The sequence below is a fragment of the Rhinopithecus roxellana genome, chromosome 6 (genome assembly GCF_007565055.1).
Source record: "Rhinopithecus roxellana isolate Shanxi Qingling chromosome 6, ASM756505v1, whole genome shotgun sequence".
Classification (NCBI taxonomy): Eukaryota; Metazoa; Chordata; class Mammalia; order Primates; family Cercopithecidae; genus Rhinopithecus; species Rhinopithecus roxellana.
This window is the reverse complement of record NC_044554.1, coordinates 74,414,033-74,438,375: the sequence shown is the minus strand read 5'-3', so window position 1 is coordinate 74,438,375 and position 24,343 is coordinate 74,414,033. Positions and strand designations below refer to the sequence as shown.

Sequence of the window (24,343 nt, the reverse complement as noted above, 5' to 3'; positions counted from 1 at the left end):
TCATTCTTTCAGTACATTTTTTTGGTGTGTAAATCAAATAATTTGCTTACTGTGAAAGACAAAATAAGGTCACATTAAGATTGACTTTAAGTTGAAAAATAGTCCTTTTATTCCACGAATGTAGTATGGCACTGCTTTTTCTATATAGTCATTCATTTATAGATATTAAATATCAAATATCAAATACATGCTAGCTGAATAATTGGACCAAATTAGGTCATTCGTGTCAGTAAAATGTTCTTTCCTAAGTTTTTGTTTTGTTTTGTTTTGTTTTGTTTGAGATGAAGTCTCGCTCTGTTGCCAGGTTGGAGTACAATGGCGCAATCTCAGCTCACTGCAACCTCTATCTCACGGGTTCAAACAACTCTCCTGCCTCAGCCTCCTGAGTAGCTGGGATTATAGGTGTGCACAACCACACAGCTAATTTTTGTATTTTTAGTGGAGACAGGGTTTTACCATGTTGGCCAGGCTAGTCTCAAACTCCTGACCTCGTGATCCGCCCACCTCTGCCTCCAAAAGTGCTGGGATTACAGGTGTGAGCCACTGTGCTCGGCCTTCTAAAATATTTTTTAAAATAATAGTGGGAAATAAGTAAAACTAAATTAACACTATGCATACATTTGACTCTCATTATAACATGATTTGCAAGAGAGTAAAATTTTGTATAATCTGTACACATCTCGAAGATTACCAAAAGGGATTTAGTTACTAAAACATAAAAGCACTTTGACATGAGGTAGTCAAGACTACCAGATTACCTTATGCAATGGTCTCTGGTGCTTTCTTTGTCTCCCCCCAATAATATTTATTTGTTTGTTATTTATGTATCTATTTTTGAGATGCAATCTCGCTCTGTTGCCCAGGCTGGAGTGCTGTGGCATGATCTTGGCTCACTGCAACCTCCTGGGATCCAGCCATTCTTGTGCCTCAGTCTGTCAAGAATCTGGGACTACAGGTGCGCACTGCCATGCCCGGCTAATTTTTGTATTTTTAGTAAAGATGGGGTTTCACCATGTTGGCCAGGCTGGTCTCGAACTCCTGACATCAAGTGATCCTCCCACCTCAGCCTCCCAAAGTGATGGGATTACAGGTGTGAGCCACTGCACCTGGCCGCCAGTAATATTTAAACTAGTAGACAAGTCTGCCCCTAACTTTTTCAGGGCCAACAGCAACAAGAGCACAAAGAGCAGTGAGCATAACAGACTAAATATTTAACAGCTACAAACCAGGCAAAGAAACCCACAGGTAAAACAAGTTCTATCTTCCTTCCTTGATAAATATATATGCATAATGACCTGTAGGGCTAGGTCTGAATTTGGAATATTCACCTCCAGATTTCTGATTAGGAACTGGGCAGTGTGTGAAGTGTTGCCTCTCCGGCCATGATCTTCCCCTCTTTTCTCCCACCTCTAGATTTGTTCTGCAGCACAGGTAGCCTGTCGTTTACCTGCATGGACACTTCAGCTCGCATGTCCAAGCTCTGTTTACTTCTCCTGTGTCAGTGTCCTTGGCCAACTTCACCTAGGATTTGGCACAGGGGTGACTCAGTTTACCTCCAGAAGGCAGGCCATAAAAGTAGCCTGAGGCTGTTTAGGCTAAGAATTCTGGAGATGATCTAGAGGGGGTGACAGACTCTACTTGAGCAAGCCCCACGGACTCCCTGCCCATGGTTGAGGTCATGGTCTGAGGACAGCTAGAGTTGAACCTTCCAAGGTTCAAGGTAGGGACTCCTCTCACCTTTGAAAAGCAATCTATATGTCTATAATTATGATTCAGAATGCTGACTCGAACCACACAGATCGGAATTCTGGGACCATTATTTATTAGTTAAGAGATCTTGAAGAAGTTATTCAATGCCTCTTTAATTAGTTTGCTTACCTATACAATGGGAATAACAGTATATAACTAAGAGGGTTGTAAGCATTAAATAATATATTTTCATATTATGTGTCTAGGAGGGTGCCTGGCCTACAGTAAATAATACACAAAACTTAACTATTGTTATTTTTTAACTCCAGAACTCAGTATAGTGCCTGTCATAAACCTGTATGTGCTTTAAGAAAGTCTGAATGAATAGTAATTAAAGGAGTTAGAATAGCTTGGGTTTTTTATTAATTTTTAAAGTATTTAGTTGAAAACTACTACAAATTCCAGTTTTCATAATCTAAATCAAAATCAATTTTAAAGTTGATACCAAGGGTAAAGAATTAGGATCACTTTTTATATTTTATTATCAACAATAGAAATAATTGTCACAGAAAGTTTGAAAACAAGACAGACTTTGAAAAATAAGATTAAAGAGTACTAAGTCTCAGCTTTTAATCTTTGCTAATGATTTGCCCAGAAGGTCAAGAGACTGCTTTCTGGTATGGGCTGGGAAAACAGAAACAAGTGTCCTTTATAGTGTAACCCACTTTTAAAAGAAAACTTTATTTCTCAAAGTTCAAATTCTAGTGAGGCTTAGAACTGATTAGGGAGAATTTGCTTAGCTGCCCAATTTTAGATTGCTCACTATTAGCCTCAAGTTATTCATGGGGTCATTTACTCCAGATACTTTGTGAAGACCTACTGTGTACCAAGCACTGGACACACAAAAATATAGGCAGCTTCTCCTCTCAAGGAGGTCACACGTGGGTGTGTCCATAGCAACGCTGGGAGGAAGTTGTATGAGGAGCCTGAAGACAATGGGGGAGCTAGGGAAAAGTTCTGAGCAGAAAGGGTGGACAAAGGTTTGAAATGATGAAGACTGCTTAGGAAGCTCATATTATGAAGCATAATTCAGGCTTTCTCCACTACGTTCAAATCCCATCTCTCCTACTTACTAGATAGGTGACATTGGGCAAGTTACTTATCCCCTCTGCTCCTGTTTCTTTGCTTCAAAAACAGGGACCTCTCTCACAGTGTTATTATGAAGACTGGACAAGAAAATGGAGTTTGGTTTTGAATGCGTTAGGGTTTTTGCCTTTAGGCATGTAGTGGAGATGTGGTTCACACAATTTGCTGCACCTTCTGGAGATCAGATAACAGGTCAGGATTAGAGATAAATACTCTGGAGGTGTCAGTGTAGAAATGGTATTTAAGACCCAAGACTGGGCCGGGTGTGGTGGCTCACGCCTGTAATCCCAGCACTTTGGGAGGCCGAGGCGGGCGGATTCCGAAGTCAGGAGATCGAGACCATCCTGGCTAACACGGTGAAACCCCGTCTCTACTAAAAATACAAAAAATTAGCCTGGCATAGTGGCGGGCGCCTGCAGTCCCAGCTACTCGGGAGGCTGAGGCAGGAGAATGGCGTGAACCCGGGAGGCGGAGCTTGCAGTGAGCCTTCTCAAAAAACAAAACAAAAAAGACCCAAGAGTAGATCAGAGAAGTTCTTAGAAGTGAGTTCTGAACCACTCCTACATTTGGAGGTTAAGAAATGAGGAAGAATCAACATCAGAGATGGAGAAGGAGCTTAAACCAAGAGAGTGTGGGTCCAAGAAGCCAACAAAACTATTTCCAAGGAGGGCAAGGTCAACAGTGTCAAGTCACCAACAGATGATACATCAAGCAGGATGGAGATTAAGAATTGGACATCAGATCTGGCAATGTGGAGGTTACCCTGATCTTATGAGAGTGGACTGCAGAGGTGATAAAGAAAGCCTTCTCACAATGGATTCAAAGAGAAGATGAGGAGAAGAATCGGAGACAAGAGTTATGGACAACTCTTTCAAGGACTTATAGCAAAAGGAGAGTGAAAAATAAGAGATAAAAAGATTTTGCCACATATATGGATATTGCTTTAAATTATACAGTAGATGGGAGAAAAGCTAATCATGCAAGGGTGGGCGAATCCTTAAAACTGCAACTTTACAAGGTATACCTGCTGTGATTTCATTGGAATAAAACAATTAACATTTCTCTGGGGAAGCAGATTTACTCATGTTGTTTTTCCCTCCTCATACACATGCATATCAAAAAGCTATTACGTATCCATACTTTCTAAATAAAAATATTTTTAATGGAACTATAATAGAACTATTGAAAAGTAAATGGTTGAAACTGTGTCTTTGCCATTTCTTGTGTCTTTCTCTTCTGCAATTGCTCCCTTTAAACATTGTGACCATTCTTGTTGCCCTAAGTTTCAGTTTTTTAAAAAATTCATGCTGTAAGATTAGTTACAGTGTGTTCCTCCTCCCATAAAATTTTTATTTACTGAAATATTTTAAAATAAAATGACATGAAAAATTTATTTCAAAATATTTAGTTGGGAGAAGGGGATGAATTGGGTACTGGTAGGAGCAGAGATGAAAGAAGTTGGCTTTGAGTTGATGGTTAATGAAGCTGGGTGATGAGTATATAGCGGTCCCTTATACCATTCTCTCTAATTCTGTATGCATTTGAAAATTTCCATTATACCATGTTAAAAACTTCAAAAAATCATAGGGTTAATACCATGTTTAACCAAAAAGAATCCATTAAGTAGTGAGATTTCAGGTAATTTGGTAACAAGAGAATAAGTTATTTTGGGGCACAGGAATTTTTCTGGCATTTTCCAAACCATATCAGCTACTTTGCTGTCAGCTTAGAGGGCAAACATGCATGATTTTTAATTTATCAGAAAGTGTCTCCATTGCTTCAAGATAGAATTAATTTGGGTGCTTATTATGCAAATAATTTAGAAGGATGATTTTTTTGTTAATGATACCTTGGTTCTTTTAAATATCCAATCACTTTAGGTAAGCATAAAGAATTCTGGGAACACTTATGCTATGCAACGTTTTGAGGGGAAGTAATGCTATGGTCACAAAATAATGTTAATCTAGTTGGTTGTTGTTGAAAAGAATAAATAATTGATAGTTGAATAAACAGAAGGTGAAATTTCATTATAATAATAGTTACCACTTTTTAAAAAGAAACTGTGATATCTGAAATTTGTTACACTTATATTGCTATATAAAAATGTAGGTAATGAAAGTTCCTTATCTTTTAAAATAAGTACATGTGGAAACAATGTTGCTACATTAACTCTTCCAATATTAATCACTAGATATACTTTATGTTTTCTGGTTATTTATTAACCATTTTATAGTGCTATTATTTCTCTAGCTATGGGTAATTTCCACCAGATATAGTTAAAAAACAAACTGCAATAATTTTTTCTATATCAGAAATCTTTGGATTTGATTAATAACATCCCCCACTGCTCACTATATATTTGTTATTAAAAATAAACTATGTGTTCGAGACCTATAAATTCCGCTTTAAAAATTAAACCCAAAGTTATGCTGGTCTTATGCAGCTTCTGGTCTCTTTTGTATGGCTTTATTGCCCTCAACATTTTCCTGGTGTAAACTACTGAGCAAGGGAACAAGATTTCCTTTGTAACTGATACCTAAATTTCTATTCTGCTTTAAGCATCTAATTTGCACTGTAAAGACATATAATTTGAGACTTGTAGTATATCACAAAAGTACAGCAGTTTATGCTGATCTCTAATTTTCTGAGTTATACTGGCTATAATTTACATTTTTTGCATGTTTTTAACTGCCATGCAAATCAGTATACATCAGAAACCTTTGTATATTGACAGAGACTGGGAAAAGGATGCCTTGTTCTGATTTCAGATAAGCATTCCCTTTTCAGGTCTGCAGGTGCAAGGAGGCCCATTCATAATATTTCCTTCAAATCAGTTTTAGATGCTGGGTAGAAATACAATGCTTTTTCACAAGAGCCTGACTAATGTTTATAAGCACAGTTAATGTTTTTTAAAAATGTACTATAAATAGTAAATTTTAGAGGCAAGTGGGACTTTTTCCTTTGCCTATACATTGGGAACAAAATATACTGTGTTAACACAAATTTTGGTCATTTTACTAGTGTGTGTGTGTGTTTACTAAATCTAGAAAAGGACTTTATTACTTATTGAAACAGGATGAAATTATGCTTAGTGGAAAATTTGCTGCAACAAATGTATGTTTCTTCCATTTAAGAGATAACTGATAATGAATGTTACTTTTTCCTTTGCCTTTTCACTATTTTGAAATCAACAAACAAGCCAAAAAAATAACCACAAGATCAAGAGATTTACTCTAATTTCTCCATTTCAGATAACTGAGCAAATCTCCCTGAAACAAATATTAGAAAACTATATATGCAACAATTTACTAAAGATAGCTGGATGTTTCCAAATGTTTATATATATATATATACAGAGAGAGAGCCTACTTATAAGGTTATGACTTGACTGTTTCAATTAGCTTTAGGCAAAAACTTGGCACATCAAAGCATAGGAGTAAATTTTAACCTACAAAACAATTACAACTATTAATTAAACTCTCCTTGAGCCCGAGAGGTCAGAGAAAGGCTCTAGGCCGGGCGCGGTGGCTCAAGCCTGTAATCCCAGCACTTTGGGAGGCCGAGACGGGTGGATCACGAGGTCAGGAGTTCGAGACCATCCTGGCTAACACGGTGAAACCCTGTCTCTACTAAAAAATACAAAAAAAGCTAGCCGGGCGAGGTGGCTGGCGCCTGTAGTCCCAGCTACTTGGGAGGCTGAGGCAGGAGAATGGCGTAAACCCGGGAGGCGGAGCTTGCAGTGAGCTGAGATCCGGCCACTGCACTCCAGCCTGGGCGACAGAGCGAGACTCCATCTCAAAAAAAAAAAAAAAAAAAAAAAAAAAAGAAAGGCTTGGTGACCAAACAGAGAAAAAGTGAAATTAAAAAAAAAAAAAAAAAGAAAGTATGACAATAGTCACTGCATTGGCAAAAATAAATGTTGGGTCTATATTAAAAACCATTAAGCACTCATTCTAAACTCATGATTCGTCCTATTACTTAGTTGTATAATTTTCCAACAATCCAATCCGGTATACCACCTTACATTTGATTTTGTCTCATAAATCAAAAGTCCTAAAACACCTTATCATGTACTATTTGACTTGAACTTCCCTTTGTGATTTAGAGAAGGCAGGTATTATTAACCTCCTTTTACAGATGAGGACAATGAATTTCATACAGTTAACCTCTCCACCTCAAGGTAGCTCTGACATAAATGGTTTGCCTGGACAGAAAGCTGTCAATCCTGGTCCAGAGTTCTTTCTGCTTCTCTGTATCAGAGATGGATCTCAGTGAGGGATCAATTAGATAGTGTTTTTTTTTTAAGCTGAAAGGATGGTGACTTAAAGCATGAATATCCCTCCAGTGTGGGTAATTCATTCAGATTTACCACTAATGATAGTAGAAACTCGTATGCTGTCCTTTTCTGGACTCAAAAATTGAAGACTACTCCCATTATAACCAACTTATCTACAGCCTCGAGTTAAAGGCAAGTTAGTCATTAGTGGACCCAAATGTTAGAAAGATGGGGAGAATATTCTGTACAGACGATGCCCTTAAGAATGGACCAGGGCCCCTAAATGACTTCTGTAAACAGGACACCCTGTCTTCCAAAATTCCTTTCTGTTAGGGCTTCCTCAACACCTAGGAGTAACACACAGTGCCTCCTCTGATAATTAGTCCTTGCTGTCGCTCCAGGGCAGAAATGCTTGACACCTGGCCTAGAGGCCATCTGTGCTGGAGGACGCTGCCACGCACCCGCCCTCTTGAAGTTCTCTGATGACTGCAACTTACCTGGCCGGGATGCTCTGGCCGGGTAGCTCTTCGTGCCAGCCCAAGACCTTTAAGGAAAAGAAGAAAACAAAACAAAACAAAACAACTTACCACCTTGGCCCAGTCCAAGAACAAGTGAAAGCACACAGGCTGCCCAGAGGAACGAGGCGGGACCTCGCCGGTCGTTTTGCAGGCAGACAAATGCAGCGGTAAAAAAAGCCAGGGCCGAGCCACACATAATGCAAAACAGCCCGCCCCGCGCCCGCCGCCTGCCTGCTTTCCCGACGCGCGCTCGCGCCTCCCGGGCGCACCTCGGGGCCCGCGGGCCGAGTGTCGCTAGGACGTTTTCCGCAGGCCTAGCAGGCTGACCCCGCGGCTCGGAGCAAGCGGTGCAGGTAAGCGGGCCTGGGCACCGCTCGGCATCTCAGGGCCCCTGCGGCCCTCCCGGCTCGGCACGGCAGGTCCCGCGGTCTCCGCGAGAAGCACCTCCTTCGACGGCCAAGGGCCCCGGCGGCGATTGGAGAGAGGGCTCTGCAAGGGCTGCGCAGCCTGCTCCGGGACAAAGAAAAGAGCTTTTGTTTCTCTCCAGCCGGTGGGGCTTCTGCTGCATAAATCAGCTTAGTGAAGAGCCAAACACAATCAAACCCAAACAAAGCCCAAAGCTGGGGTGGGGGAAACCACCCTAATGTACATTCACTGGGTGATGCTGGATCTGTGGGAGGGGACGCCGGCGAGGTCGAGGGGAAAAAAGTCGATGGCGCATCAATCAGCGCAGTTTCTTCCACAGGTGGGCAGGGAGGCCAACGTCACTAGCTGCAGCTTTGCAGCCTTGCCTGCGGAGCAGCGGGCAAAGACAAGTCGGCAGCGTCCTGGCTGGCGAGGGAGGAAGCTCGGGATGCCAGCAACAGGGGGAGGCGACTCTGGGAGCGCCCTAGAAGCACCCACCGACTCCCGCAGGCACAGAGCGAGGCATCGCCGCTCCCTGCCTGGCGGGGAGTGGGGCCCGCGGCTGCGAGCGCAGAAGGGGAGGTTCCGCCGGGTGCCGGAGCCCGGCTACGCGGGGCGGGGGCTGCGTGCCCTAGTCCTTTCGGCCCCAGTGCGCGGCTCAGGCGTCCCGCAGTCCAGAGCCCGAGTTGCTGGCACGCTCTGGGGTGCACACGGCGAGGATGCAAGAGAGGCGAGGGCGGCGATGGGCGGGAGAGGGGTGGTCCTGCTCTGGCCCCCGGGGGGGCTCCAGACCTGCGGGTAGCCGGGTACACTCAGGGCAGAGAGTTGCTAAGAAACCTCCCCACGCTACCGGAGCGCCTAGGCTTGGTTGCCCGCAGGCGCGGCTGCAGCCCGGGCAGGAGCAGCAGTAACAGCTCGGAGCAGCGTGGGCGGGACATTGATGAGGCATGAAGTCACCACGGCCCACACTCGCTCTTTGTTTTGCTCACTCCAGCTCTTTTTTCTCCCCCTTGGCTCTGATAGTTGCCATTCCCATCGTTCACAAGAACTCCTGAAGCGTAGCCGCGAAACAGGAATGGCACGCCTCGTTCCCTTCTCCCTCCTCCCCCGAATCCTTGCACCCCAACGCTCGCGGGGGTGGTGGGAGACTCGCTCAGCGCCAGCAGCAGCTGCGAGCAAACCCCAATCTCTCAACCCCGCGCTGCTCGCCGCTTTGTTCGGAGATACTCACTGCCCGGCAGCTGCTGCATACAAAGTGGAGTCAAGGGACCTCCCCTGCCCCCAACGCCCTCTACTTAGCACTTTGCTTGCAGTTAGGAGCTCGTCCTCTGCCCCACCACAAGGCTGCCCCGGTCTCCCTAGCCTTTGGAGAGTTGGACCAGTCTGCAGGGGCTGTTCCCGGAGCGACCGGCCGAGATTTCTCGCTGCTCCTTCCCTACTCCAAACCTTAATCCTAGGCTGGACAGCCCTGTTTTTCCCCAGCGTCTGGTGGTGGCTCTGGGCTCTTGCAAGTTACAGTGGGTCTTTTGATCTTAAGCGTCACCTTCCCAGTAAACGGAACAAAGAAGTTACAGACAGCAGCTAAGTGGGGAGAGGGGAGCTAAGGAGAGAAGGTGGGAGGCGTTTCTGCCTGCTTGCAGCTCAGAAATTTAGGTGCAAGTAGGGTGCGGGTGTTATGCTGGGCAGCTGTCCGGGAAGCAGCGCGTCTCCTCGGGTCCTGTCATTACCACGCTAAGTCGAGGGAAGGAACTCAGTCCCCCGCATTGGAAACAAGACAGTGTTTCCAGTTCAACACAGTGATGGTTCTCTTTTCCCTCTAGGGGCAGGAGTGATTCCCAGTCCAGAGGTTTGACCTCTCATTTTAATACAACACCCGCCTCTTACAGGCAACAGACCAGTCCAGCCAGGTCAAGGTGAAATATGCGGGAGTTTCCCCCCTTCTTATTTAATAGTTTCCGTCTCCTTATTTGTAGTTAAAAAAAAAAAAAAAAAGGTAGGAGGCGTGCTCTCTCTCTTTTTCTTTCTGTTGACGGAGTGAATGGAAAGTACCTGGTTCATAAACCACAACATCGAAACTCCCCCTTTCAGGTGTGGACTGCACAGCGAGGTGCACAGAATTAGTTAAGCAAACCAGGAACCCAGCTAGAAAACTAAACGCGCCCTGGATCTACAAAGCAGGTCCCTTCGAGAGACCAAAGCCGTGATCCCAACCTTAGCAACATAATTCTACTACAGGTGATATACTCTAAATAAATAGAAATAAATCCAGCTCCGCCTTAATTTTTATTTTCTTTTCTTAGTTCCAAGTTCGAACAGTTATAGTTTTGTTTTTTGGTTGTCCTAAAGGAAAGACGTAAACATTAGTTAGGAAGGGTGTGAGGACTTGAAAATTTGAACACAAAGGTATCAGAGTCAATATCTGATTAGTGACTCTTCCATTGGGCAGCCTGTGTGTTTTCCAGGGGTTATGACACAGACCTACTGAATGCAGCCACCCTTGAGACGTGCAGTGCTCCAGTTAAAAAAAAAATTAAATCCCTCATTCCCGTAAGGGCATTGTCAGTACACTTTAAAGTGTCTATCACATAACCATTCCATGATATTCTAAAATACAACTCGTGATGCTGGGTTGTAAGTGGCAGTTACAGTAACAAGTAACATATAAATGTATGCAAACAAGAAATGATGTAACTTTATGAAATTGATGAGGTATGCACTAATTTTTGTAACTCTATATTTTTAGGCGTTGATATATTATATATACTAATCCAGAAAAACCATGTAGCAAGAGGAATAAAATGAAGTTCAGAAATCTGTTTCGGGAAATTCTGAAGCCCTTTAGAAAGAAAGATTTCTACATTTTGTTACGTGAAATTCAAGCAAATATATGTCAGGTGCCAGTGCTATGGAGTTGTTGAAGAATAAGCACAATACCATTTATTACCACTTCTCAGTTGTAAAGAAGCTGTAACTCTGGTTGTTGAAATAAAATAAAATGAAATATCCTAGATGTGAGACTGAGTCCTGCCAGTTATTTACAAACAAGTTATCTGCACATTTTGGGCTGTAAACATAAAAGTAAATTCTCCTGAAAGACTGTAAATCATCTTTGGGGTTTTCTTAAAGTAAATACAACTAGTGACCCAGGAACAAAAAGTTTGCTTGTTTCCAATAAATGTCACTGATCACCATAACTCATCCTTTTTCCTATAAGGAAATGTACAGCACATTTTAAAGAAATGCAGTATTGTTATCTTCGTTGTATTACCTGAAGAATTCCAATAAAGGAAAATTGTTTCAGAAGATGGTGACTTAATTAATTTATGTTTTTCTATCATGTTCGGCTATCTTGCTTTGAAATTTCTGACAGCTAATTTTTCATCATTTGTGGTAATGAGAGGAAATGAAATTCATAGATAGTCTAAAAATAACATTTTAGTTATTCATTCCAGGCTTCCTATCATTAGAGTCTTTGAGCTGAGTTACTAAAAAGTCATAAAATGAGATGACTTAAATTTCTTCCCTACTCCTTTAACCTTAATTTCTCACTAAGTCAGTTTATGGTAAGAATGAATAAGCTATAGATAGGTAGCAGGAGTGACGGAGACATTCAGACTATTTTTTAAGAAAGGATCTTGCTATCTCACTATGTTGCCCAAACTGGCCTTGAACTCCTGGTTCAAGCTTGAACTCAAGCTATCCTCCCACCTCAACCTTGTGTGTAGCTGGGATTGTAGGTGTAAGACACCACATACAGCTGTGGCTATTAACACGTTAACTAGATTTGCCCAAATTATTGATCTGACAGTGGCACGTACAGACACGTTTGAAATTTAGTGTGTTTAAAATTTTTGAAGTTGGGATCAGAGACATTCAGTATGTTTTGGATATTCACAAATTATCTATGAGCTTTCCTGAGACATCTCAGAAGATGATTAATGGTCAGACCAGTGAGATATACTATTGTGACTATGACCTCTAGCTTCTTCTAATGATAAAGTACATAAGTTACTTGAAGATATTTTTCACTGAATTGTTAACAAGACAGTGTTTCTCATACTGTAGACTGAAGACTGCATACAACACAATCCCCCACAGAGTAATTCTGAGTTCTAATTCCTTGTCTCTATTCCAGGAGATTCTGAATTAGTAGATCTTGTATGGTGCTCGGCAGTCTGCATTATACCAAGGCCCTTAAATGGTTTTTATATGCTCTGAAGTTTAAGAACCTCCTACTTTAATGGGTTAATGCAGAGACTTCTTAAAGGCTTCATGAGTGTTTAATAACAAAGATCAGTGTCAGGTGCAAATTCAAAGAAAAATGAACTGCTGGAGCCAATGTCTTTTGCCAAGATAGTTTATGGATGACTCAATCAGTGAGATATTAATGTTTTCTGAAACAAGACTGCCATGATTAAGCTTGGGAAATGCTGAATTAAAGTCAAATTAAATCCTTTACTAGAGGAATTTCCAGAAACTCAATAGACCAGCATGCCATTAGATTCTCCAAAGGAAGAACCCTTTATTCAGAGAACATCTCACAGATTAATCTTCCTTGAAGCATGCTGCAGAGCTAGCCCCATTTTACAAATGTGGAAACTGAGACAAACATTGGCAAAGAAACCAATCTCACTTTTTCTTTCTTTCTTTCTTTTTTTTTTTTTTTCCCCAACCTCACTTTTTCAAGGGAATTCGTGAGCAGGCAGAAATCAGAGCTCTGATACTTCTCAATCATCTCATATTGTGATGACTTTTAGTTTCAAGTAAAGAGTCAGATTGTGGCTGTTCTAAGTAAAAAAGGAAATTATTGGCCAGGTGTGGTGGCTCACACCTGTAATCCCAGCACTTTGGGAGGCCAAGGCAGGAGAGTCACCTGAGGTCAGGAGTTCGAGACCAGCCTGGCCAACATGGCAAAACCCGTCTCTACTAAAAATGTAAAAATTAGCCTGGCATGGTGGTGTACGCCTGTAGTCCCAGCTATGTGGGAGGCAGAGGCATGAGAATTGCTTAAACCTCAGAGGTGGAGGTTGCGATGACCTGAAATTACACCACTGTACACCAGCCTGGGTGACAAAGTGATACTCTGTCTTAAAAAAAAAAAAAAAAAAAGGAAATTATTGAAAGAAAATTGGGAGCTCACAGAATCAGCAGGAAGCTGGGAGACTAAGACTAACCAAGGCCAGAAAACATGGAGGCATAAGCAGTAGCAGGAAGTGTCTAACTCTTAAGAACAACTTTGAATCCTCCCTTTGCTTTGGATCACTTGCTCAAGATTCAAAATCCTTGTTGGGAATATCTGATTTTCAGAATTTTCATCACATGTTAGTACACCGGCTTTCTGGGTGTGGGAAAAGGAGAGGAGGGCTCCTGTCTTTGGCTTTCTTGGTAGAAAATATGGGTACTTTTGAATGAAATTTTTATCCGTGCATAGTCTAATCATGTGCACAGAGCCTGTGTATGCTGTTATCCTTTTACAGCATGCAGTAAACTAATGCTTGTTTAGCCTTTATCTCATCATTAGAAAGATGATGTTTGCCCTGGCTCACTACTTCATTGCACACAACTGGAAGTCTGTGTGCTAGAAGTGGTAGGGAATGAACAAAATTCCCAGGTGCTGTCTTAACTGTGCACCAACCAAATGGGAAGTGAGGTATAAATACCCCAGCTCCCTGTTTCTTGTATGAAGTCACTTTAGGCCTTGTGTTCTACACTATTTTTGAACTAGTTTTTAATTTTCAATCTATCATGGATTGGTAGTTAAATAACATAGTGTAAAATGAATTATTGGAAAAAATGGGTATCACTAAAATGTCAAATTTCTATAAAAGTTTCTTAGTACTTTTAATTTTTATACATTCTTTGTCCTGGGCCAGTCTCAACAGTAGAAGATGTACTAATGCCACACATTACATTAGGAATAATATTTGGCACCATTTTCCAAAGTTCCCCTGTATGACCAAGCTATACTTGGTCACAGTGATATTTGCATTCAAATATATCCTTCATTGGTTGTCTTTCCTTCCTTCATTTCCCTGTGACCCCTCAATATTTCCTGGTGTCAGCGTCTTCTTCTGGAGAAAACTAAATTAAGACAAGCAATAAATGTGACTGGAAACTAACTGCTGATGTGCCGCATGTATGAATTTAAATTCTTTTCTTGTCTAGCTATAAGACAACCACAGTGCAAAAAGCACATGGGCTTTGGAGTCTTAAGAAGTAAGTTTGAATCTGCTACCCAGTAGCTGTAGAATCATAGGTAACTTATTTAATTTTCTGCAGCCTCAACTCATTTATGTGATGACTATATTAAAACTATCAAAATTACAAATTAAAATGAAGTATCACTACACTCCTATTAGAACAGCCAAAATCCAAAACACTGGTAATACCAAATGCTGATAAGGACATAGGGCACTCGGAGTCATCATCCCTGCTGGTGGGAATGCCACTTTGGAAGACAGTTCGGCAGTTTCTCACAAAACTAAATGATCCAGCAATTGTGCTCCTTGGTATTTACCCAAAGGAGTTGAAAACTATGTCTGCAAAACCTGCACATGAATATTGTGCCAATTTTATTCGTAATTTCCCAAACTTGGAAGTAACCAAGATGTCCTCAGTAGGTAAGTAGATAAATAAATTGTGGTACATCCAGACAATAGAATATTACTCAGGATTAAAAATAAACGAATTATCAAGCCATGGGATGACTTGAAGGAAGCTTAAATGCATATTACTAAGTGAAGGACTCCAACCAAAAAGTCTAAATGCTGTTTGATTCCAACCCTGAGACATTTTGGAAAAGGCAATCTGATGCAGACAGTAAAAAGATAGTGTTTGCCTGGGACTGCGAGAAGGAGAGATGAATAGGTGGAGCATAGAAGATTTCTAGGGCAATGAAACTACTCTGTATGGTACTGCAGTGGTGGAATCATGCCATTATGCATTTGTCAAAACCCATGCAATGTACAATACTGAGTGAACCTTAATGTAAACTATGGACTCTGGGTGATAATCGTATGTCAATGTTGATTGATCGATTATAGCAGATGTGGGATGTTGATAGTGGCTAAGCCCATGTGGGGGCAGGGAGTATATTGGAACTCTGTACTTACCCCTTAATTTTGCTGTGAACTTAAAAGTGCTCTAAAAATTAAAGTCTATAAAATGCAAACACATGCTACACAAAACTACCCAGTAAAATAATTGTAAAAAATCAAAAGAGGTCATGAGCGAAACATGTTAGAATTCATCATATATTATCCCAAGGATTTTTGCAATGGTAATTAGGACTATTTTAATTTCATAATATAAACAACATTGAAAATACATGAATACTTATTTCAAGACTTGCATATTGTCATAAAAATAACATCAAATATCTTTGGTTTTGCTGAATACATAACTTTTCCTTTTCTGGTAACTATACTATTCTTTACCCACGTGAATAGATATAGTGAGCATGTCTTTTTATAGAAGTCTGTAATCCTAGTATTCTTTATGACAATCTAGTTTTATGTCTCCTTAATCAAACAAAATTGTTCCACAATCTTTTTAGTCTGAAGTCATCTCTGTACAGTTTGATATACAACTGTATGAAAGCTTCACTTACTTGTATGTGCCAGAGACACATATATTTAATACTGCCTTTTATTTAAAATTTAACATGTTTACCCTAATATGTAGCTAGGGGGGTAAATGAATATGCAATAAGTATTAAGTATTACTTTATTGCTCAGATTTCTAAATGGACAGCAGTATAAAGGACCAACAGCTGGTTCTCTCAAATAGAGGTATCAGCAGACATTATAAAGACAACATTTCACCATTGACATAGTTCATCTGTTGAGCCACCGTGGAATGTGGACTGATTTGCACATCATTACACAGCTAAAGGCCTTTCTGAACTTCAATAACTCAGAGGGAACCCATGACTAAAATTCTCCCTTTCAGCATTTTCTCATGATCACATAGCCTCTGGAGAGTGAAGTCACTACAAAAGTTAAATTATTCTAATCAAATTCACATGGAGTTTTTATACTTGGAATACTGCCATTCTCAGCCCCCTTCTCCAATTTCAAAATTACTTCATGTTTCACCTTGAAGAATGTGACCTTTTAACATAGTGAGGAAATTCTTTGCATGTTAGGCACAGGATATTCAATTTAAACATTCATCTAATAAATATGTAAATATTTATTGAACATTTATTATGTGTAAAGTGATGGGCCCTATGGAAAACACAAGCATCAGTAGAACCCAATCCCTTTTCTGAAAGATGCTATCATCTGATTTGGAAATAATGTGTAATAATAAAAAAGATGACTAATTTGGTAAATTGTTAAAAGTAAGATAGCTCAGAAATAGAACCCAATATTAAAAGCAATTTAATATAATATAAAACTTGCTTCAAAAATCAATGCAGAGGGGATAAATAATAAATGAAGTTGGGACAATTATTAGCTACTTGAACAAAAACTTAAATCTAGAAACTTACTTTATATCAAAATACATTCATCATAAACTAAAGAACTTAGTGTAAAACTAGGAGACAATATAGGTCAGTACTTTCTGGCATTGGCAATGAAAGTTCTTTCTACATGTAAAAATAATTTATCCAATTTAAAGAAAACAAATGGACACATTTGATGATACTTTTTTTAAACCTTAGGTATTTATAAATATTGCAGAAATGGGTGAAAACACATACCATAGAATATGATCATACAAATGTATAAGAAAACATTTAGTCTACAATAGATAAATGTGTAAAGAGGATAGAGAATACAGAGGTTTAAAGACATGGAAAAAGTTCAGCTTTACTGGTTATCAAAAAAATACTAATTTAAGAAATGAGATACTATTGTTACCCATCAAATGCTCAAAGACTTTAAAAAAATGACAGTATGTAGTGCTAGCTAGGTTAAAACAGGAACTCATTTATGGTGAAATTGCCAATTGGCTCTAACATTTTTTGCAATCAGTTGGCACTATGTAATAAAATCTTGAAAATATTTGAAATACTAATCCCATATCTGGGAATTCAGTCCTTTAAAGGTTCAGAAATATAAGAAATGTATTTATAAAGATCTGCTCTTCAGTATGACGTACAATTGCAACAACAACAAAAAAAAGAAAACAGTATTTTTGGCCATTTGAACCCTTTTCAAGCTAAAGTAGCAGGGAAGTTTACCAAGATTTTAAGTGTATCCCAGGTATCACTGTTCCCTCTTACAGATGTATGCAAGACAACCCCTGTCTTTCATTAGTTTACAAATTATATTAATCCCATCTTAGTCAAGCATCTAAATCTTTTCTGTTCTCTTTACCCTCTTTACTCCTTAGTAAAACTTCTTAGTTCAGGCTTTTTTTTTTTTTTTTTTTTTTTTCTGGGAACTCTTAGCCCTCCTTTCTCCACAGTGGTAGGAGAGTTTTCCTTTGGAGACACAAATATAAACTGTTTGTCCTCTTCTTAAACCCTTCTATGGTTCATTTAATGCCACTTTCCAACCTTTCTCCTAGGCTGTGAAGAGACCTTTAACATCAGCTATGAAACTTTGGACACTCCGGCCCCAAATCACATTCCCAGTACCCTTTTCTGTGAAATCCTCTGCCCTTTCTCAACTCTGTTTACCCTAGGCTCTTCAGAAGAGAATCCTGGTTTTCTACAAGCACTTTCACTTGCCTTTTCATAGGCGTCATTCTCAGCCAGACATGTTTTTTTCCCCACTTTTTTTTTTTTTTTCTCATTTGTCCTACTTGATTGTCAAGCATCATTTCTATTGCCACTTCTGCAAGGTCTTTTCAAATTCTTCTGGGCATGATTTACAATGTCTTTCCTTTTAAGTCATTAAATATTTTCTCATTAAAAAAGTAATATGTTTTAATTATAGAAAACTTATTACATTTTCATGATGAATCTTATTTGCTTTATTTTTATGTACCTGATAAATCATACTAAATTTATCTTTTTTTGTTGTACTTTTTATGATTATCTTTCTATGTTACATATTATTCCATAGTGGCTGTGGTGCCTAGTATACTTAAATATGCTCTGTGATTGCGCCAGATTCTTGGCAGTGAAATATATTTGGTGTACTTAAATTGGGCAATTTGAGGAGAATTTTCTAATGGAATAGGGTGTTCGTGACAGCACAGTATCCCTGAGTTAGAGACAGTGTGCATTGGTGCAGGGCGCAGAACAGAATGCATCACTATCCCTAGCCTTCCAAAGACAAGAGAAGCATATATTACTGAACCTAAGGGAGATTGAGTTATGTGAAGAGGGCCATGTGAAAGGCTGTTTTACCATTTTACCTTTGTTCAAGAATGGTGGCCAGCCTGAGGCTATCTGCGGAAAGGGGACAGGGAAAATAACTACTCCTACTTCATTCTTCTTCTCATCTTCAATTTCTATCAAGACATACCATTAGTAAAGTTCATTCCAAAGCCAGAAGTTAGTGGAGCCACAGTCAGAGTCTTAGGAAGGATAGCCTCTCATGACGGAGGACAATTGGAGAGAGAAGCTGGTGGGGTAAACAGAAGACAACTGGCAAACATCAATGTTGGAGTGTGTTCTGTTTATAGTTTTTGGCCATTTTATTAATAAACATATTTGCATGCCTCTTTATCCAAATTTTTTAATATTTAGGATTCTTTTCTTAGGAAAAGTTCCTAAGGTAAAATTACTGGGTCAAAGGTTAGATACATTCTCAAGACTCCTAACACTTACTGTCAAATAGCTTTGCTTTTCCAAAAGATTGTACAAATTCATCCTCCAACCAGAAAACTATGAAAGTATTTTTTCATTATATTTTAAACCCTGGGGAATGTAACCCTCAGGAAAAACTTTCTGACAACGAGTAAGAAGGAAAGGGTGGGTGTGGTTGGTTTGGTCGGGAGGATAGTTGCTAGTCTGTAGGTAGAAGAAGACAGGGCCAAAAAAAGACCCAAAGAAATAAGAACTAAAGGACTTGATGAGATGCTTTGTCCAGTTAAGATCGCAATGCTGGGGATGGATTGTGTACTTTGAAATGGCTTTCTAAGTCAGGCTTCCAGCAGGAAACAGAAAGCAGACAAACTGAGTAGTTGAGGCCTGTAGGGAAGGTTTTAAGAAAAGGAACAACCGGTGGTGTATTCCTCTGAGACTTATAATAGTGGGGAAGCTTAGCATCCCTGGCTTGGAGGAACAGTAAAAGACAATATTTCAAGGGACACATACATACACTCGCACATGGGGAATGGGGGGCTGTGTAAGGAGGACCTCCAAATAGGAAGAAGGGATTAAATCAATGGACCAGCAGGGGGAAAGCAAGGGCAAATAAATGCCCCGACTTTCATTTCTCTCCACTCTCCAAACTCCTGCCAGTGCTCCCAGATGGGCCAAACTCAATGGAAGTTAGAGGTAAAGTAGTCCTTTAATGCAATCTATACCAGCCAGCTTCCTGGGGGCACAGAGTGGATAGAGAAGGAAACTGGATGGACAAATGGAAAATATCCAACAGATTTAAGTTTAAAGGATATCAGATGGCCAAGGGAAAAGAGATTGGTAGCCATAATCTATCTCGGGAAGGTTAGCAAAAGAAATACAAAAATTGCTACTTAGTCTAAATTTTACATATTTGATTAATCACTAAGTGTTTGTATTTTTGCTAACTAAGGTCTCTTTGCTCCCATATATACTCCTAATTTTTCACTTGGACTCTTTGGATCTTCTTGATTGACTGGAAAACGCAAGTCCCAGAATCAAATACAAAGAATGAAAGTGAAGGAAGAGAAACAAAGGCCACTGCGTAGTTCTAAAACCCTGTCGTGGAGACTAGCAAACTGGCAGCCCATGGACCAAACGTGACCAGTAGATGTGTATTTGGCCCTCATAGCATCATTCCACAGAGTGGTTTAAAAATTAATACATATTGGCTGGGCGCGGTGGCTCACGCCTGTAATTCCAGCACTTTGGGAGGCCAAGGTGGGTAGATCACGAGGTCAGGAGATCGAGACCATCCTGGCTAACACGGTGAAACCCCGTCTCTACTAAAAATACAAAAAAATTAGCAGGGCCTGGTGGCGGGCGCCTGTAGTCCCAGCTACTCAGGAGGCTGAGGCAGGAGAATGGCGTGAACCTGGGAGGCGGAGCTTGCAGTGAGCCGAGATTGCGCCACTGCACTCCAGCCTGGGCGACAGAGTGAGACTCTGTCTCAAAAAAAAAAAAAAAAAATTAATAGATTTTGTGTAAAACTTAAAAATCAGGATGTTTCATAAAATCCTACTTTCAGCATCTCTTAATCAGGATATTGGGCACAACTGGGTCTGCATTTCTTCAAGGCAATGAGCTGGAGCTGTTTATCTTCCACCCACTTAAGAAGGGGTCCGAGCTCTCCAGTTTGCTACAACCCTTATCACTCTGTTGTCTCCTTAAGAGTCAGTTACCGTTTTTCTTTTTTTTTTTTTTTTTTTGAACATGTTCCTACTTTTCATGTACCCAGGCTGAGTTCACTGATGTATGTTATGTGCCCAACTCCTATAGGCATTTAAGTTTGTGATCCCTGCACAGTGGCTCATGGACAAAGGGAGCAGTGCCCAGCCTCTGATTCTTTATTTCCTTAGATCAACTCAGCATTTAGCATCAATTCAGCAGGAATTACATTATTGTCAATGAAATGTGCCACCACGAAAATTTCTAACAACCTCTCTGTAATTCCTTTGGCCAAATAATGATTGCCTGTTATCTGATCTGTGTCCTAGCTCTTACCAGTTTCCATCATACCTCTTAACTCTGTATTTTATTCAGCCTACAGGAAGAAGTTTCAAGTTATAATAGCTTCTCTCCTGTTACATTAGATTGACTTTCATAAAACTGAAAGTTTCCTATCTTTTGAGAACTCTCTTTTCCTTGATGTTCAATTGATTTTGAATCCTCCAAATATACTCTGTTGTAGCTCTATAAGACTGACAGTTTCTGATTTTCAGGTGTTATTTATTGAATTACTGGTTTGACTGAGAGAAAAACTTGCATTTCTTCTGGTTACTAAATTTTACTGAATCCTGTTATGACACCTGTTTTTAACTTACCCACTTGGGCCGAACCTAGCAATATCTTCCTGATGCTCATTATTGCCTCAACTTTTTTGTTTCTTTCTTTTTGAGAAGGAGTTTTGCTCTTGTTGCCCAGGCTGGAATGCAATGGCGCAATCTCAGCTCACTGCAACCTCTGCCTCGGGTTCAAGCGATTCTCCTGCCTCAGCCTCCTGAATAGCTGGGAATACAGGCACGCACCACCACACCCGGCTAATTTTGTATCTTTAGTAGAGATGGGGTTTCACCATGTTGGCCAGGCTGGTCTAGAATTCCTGACCTCAGGTGATCCACCCTCCTCGGCCTCCCAAAGTGCTGGGATCACAGGTATGAGCCAGCGTGCCCGGCCTATTGCCTCAACTTTTATCAAAAAAAGTCCTACAGTCCTAGGTCTTGTCCAGTTGGTTTTTGGTCTCAAAACTAAGTAAGAATATGACTTTTCATCATGGACACTGAGGACTGTATTAGAGAGGTGCTCAAGAAATGATGTACACACAACTGGGCAAAATCAAGTTCTGTTGTTTATAGAAAGTGTTAAGTAAGACATTAAGCCTAGTACCTTTAAGAAACCATGAAAAATGCTCTTTAGAATATTAGAAAGGTTATAAGATAACAGTATTTTGAAGAGCTTAAGGCGTCAGTTAAAATTATTTTAGATACTCTGTTTGACAGCAAACAATGTGTCTCTAGAAAAGGGAGATAAATAACAACTAGAAGCATAATTGCCATATAGCCATCCTTTAGAAGGATACCTGAGCTCAAAACCCATTCCAAACACCTTACTCTGTCTTGGTAAAATGGTTTTAGTGATAAGTCAAGGAGTAATGGAGAAAAACTAATATATACTGGAAAAGATAATTTAGAAGTGGTCTGAGGAAATTCAGACGGAGACATCCAGAAGGCAGTTGGAAATATAGTTCTGAAACTTAAAAAGGGAAGTATGAGCTGTCATTATAGATTTGAGAGTGAAAATATGCTCATTCTTTAAATACATCTTATGTGCCACGGACTAGGCAAAGCATTTTCTATTCATTGTATCTTTTAGTCCCCAAAGGTAATTATGATCCCAGTACTATTATTATCACTGTTTTTTAGAGGAAGAAACTGAGTTACAAGGGTAAAGTAATATGCACAAGATCACATTGTGGGTTTAGGTGGGCTTAAATCCAAATGGTGGGCTTAGGATTTAAACCCAGGCAATGCTAGTCAAGAACCTATGCTCACAATTATGATTGCCTTCCAGCACAGATGGCACTTACTCTGTACACTTAGCACTCAAAACTATTACAGATATTCAGCTTTCTCTGTTGTTGATAATGAGCATAAATATGACATTAAGGATTCTTTCTGCCTTTGGCTTTAATGGGAAAGAGTTATAAAGTTATAATTTGATAATTATTGAGAAATTTATTAAATTGGTGTTTTCCTTCAATGACTGGATTTTGAAAACAAAAACATAGTTTTGATTTTTTTCTTTTTACCACAAATGTAATAACATGTTCAGAAATTTCATTGTCATGATAAAATAACACATTTTACTGAGGTAATTATTATAATAACAGGCTATTTCACGTTTTTTCCTCTCCACCCAAGTCATTTTTGTTTTTAGTGAGCCGACTTTTATCTGCTTCGCATCTGAGGCAGATGGCAGGACAGTTGCCTAACTGCTGTTTTTTTTTTTTTTTTTTTTTGGTTGGGGAGCGAGGTTAAGTCCTGTGCAGAGAGAGAGAGATAAACCTCAGCAAAATAACTTACTATTAGTAAACTATTGTCATCATCTTGAACTATGTAAATATATAAATTATTTGATTTGGCTTGACACTCCAGTAGTAAAATTCTAAGAATATTGAATAATGTTTTTATATCCATCTTAGGTAATTAATGGAAAATCTAGTAAACAGAGCTTATTTCATAGGTGAAGAGGTGCACAGCAGACTGAACTTATTATGACAGAATTGTTTAGCATTTACTAAAAAATGGTACTACTTAGTGGCTTGACAAGAATCAATTAATTCTTAAGGTTTGCGTCCATCCCAAATAAGTGCACTAGAATGAAGGAGGAGTCCGGCTCAGGTCTTTTTCTTGCCAGAATATGGCAGACTAAGAGCAGAGGACTATGTAAGGCAGAGGGTTTCAGCAGGGGAACGGAGCCAACAGAATTACCCACTGGGATTTTTGAATTTTGTTTTCTAGATTTCCCCAGTCTCCCCTTTGTGACCTAACCTGGAACAGGTTAGGAGTCACAGTCTCCAGGTGAGAAGTGGCCAGTGCCTCAGTTCTCATGCTTAGCTCCTCATTAAAATAACCTAAGAAGCTTTTAAAAAATACTAGCATCCAGTATTTTTAAAATCAGAATCGCCAGAGTTGGCAATTGAGCAGTGATATTTGAAAAAAAACAAAACAAAACAAACCAAGCAAACTAACAAAAAAACCTTACCAACTTATTCTAATTTGTAGCCATGGTTGAACACCACAAGCTCACTTGTTTTAGTCCATTTAGGCTGCTATAACAAAAATCCTTAGCCTGGATAATTTATAAACAACAGGTTTTATTTCCCATAGTTCTGAAGCCTGAAAAATTCAAGATGAACATGCCAGCTGATTCAGTCTGGTGACGGCCCGCTTCTCATAGATGGTGCCCTTTCACTCTATCCTTGCATGGTGGAAGAGGAAAAAAAAGGCTCCTTCAAGCCTCTTTTAAAAGAGTACTAATCCCACTCATGGGAGCCCTCATGACCTAATCTCATCTCAGAGGCCCCACCTCCTAATACCGTCACATTGTGGATTAGATTTCAGCATATGAATTCTGGAGGGACACAAACATCTAGGCTGTAGCAAGAGTATAGGTTGAAAATCCTGATATTCTAACCTCCCCTTCCCCCAGCACACACTATTTCTTTAATTCCTGGTTGAGAACCTTCAACCTACATGATGATGAAGACACTCGTGAAAACTGAGTACCTCACTGCTGGGGACCAGAGCTAGGTCAGAGTCTCTCAACCTTGGCACCATTTAGGCTTGACAGTTCTTTGTTGCAGGGAAGGGGTCATGCGTGGATTGTGGGATGTTTAGCCACACCTCTAGCTTCTACCCATTTAGATACAAGTTGTACCCTTTCCCCCAGTTGTGACAACCATTAAATGTCTCCAGACATTGCCAAGCAAAATCTCTCCTGATTCAGAACTGCAGACTTAGCCAATTAGCTAAAGCAGAACCCAGTAAGTCAGTCTGGGCTGGG

At 40.0% G+C, this 24,343-nt stretch overlaps 1 protein-coding gene across 1 annotated transcript in view; it reads right to left on the bottom strand.

Annotated features, from left to right (window-relative positions):
• Positions 1–8,743, bottom strand: part of ITGB8 (integrin subunit beta 8) — an 85,433-nt gene extending 76,690 nt beyond the window's left edge. The window contains exon 1 of the mRNA XM_010358710.2: positions 7,699–8,743. Within this exon, the coding sequence (XP_010357012.1) occupies positions 7,699–7,825 (127 nt within the window). The 5' untranslated portion in view covers positions 7,826–8,743. The remainder of the gene's footprint in view (positions 1–7,698) is intronic.
• Between the last annotated feature and the right edge of the window lie 15,600 nt (positions 8,744–24,343).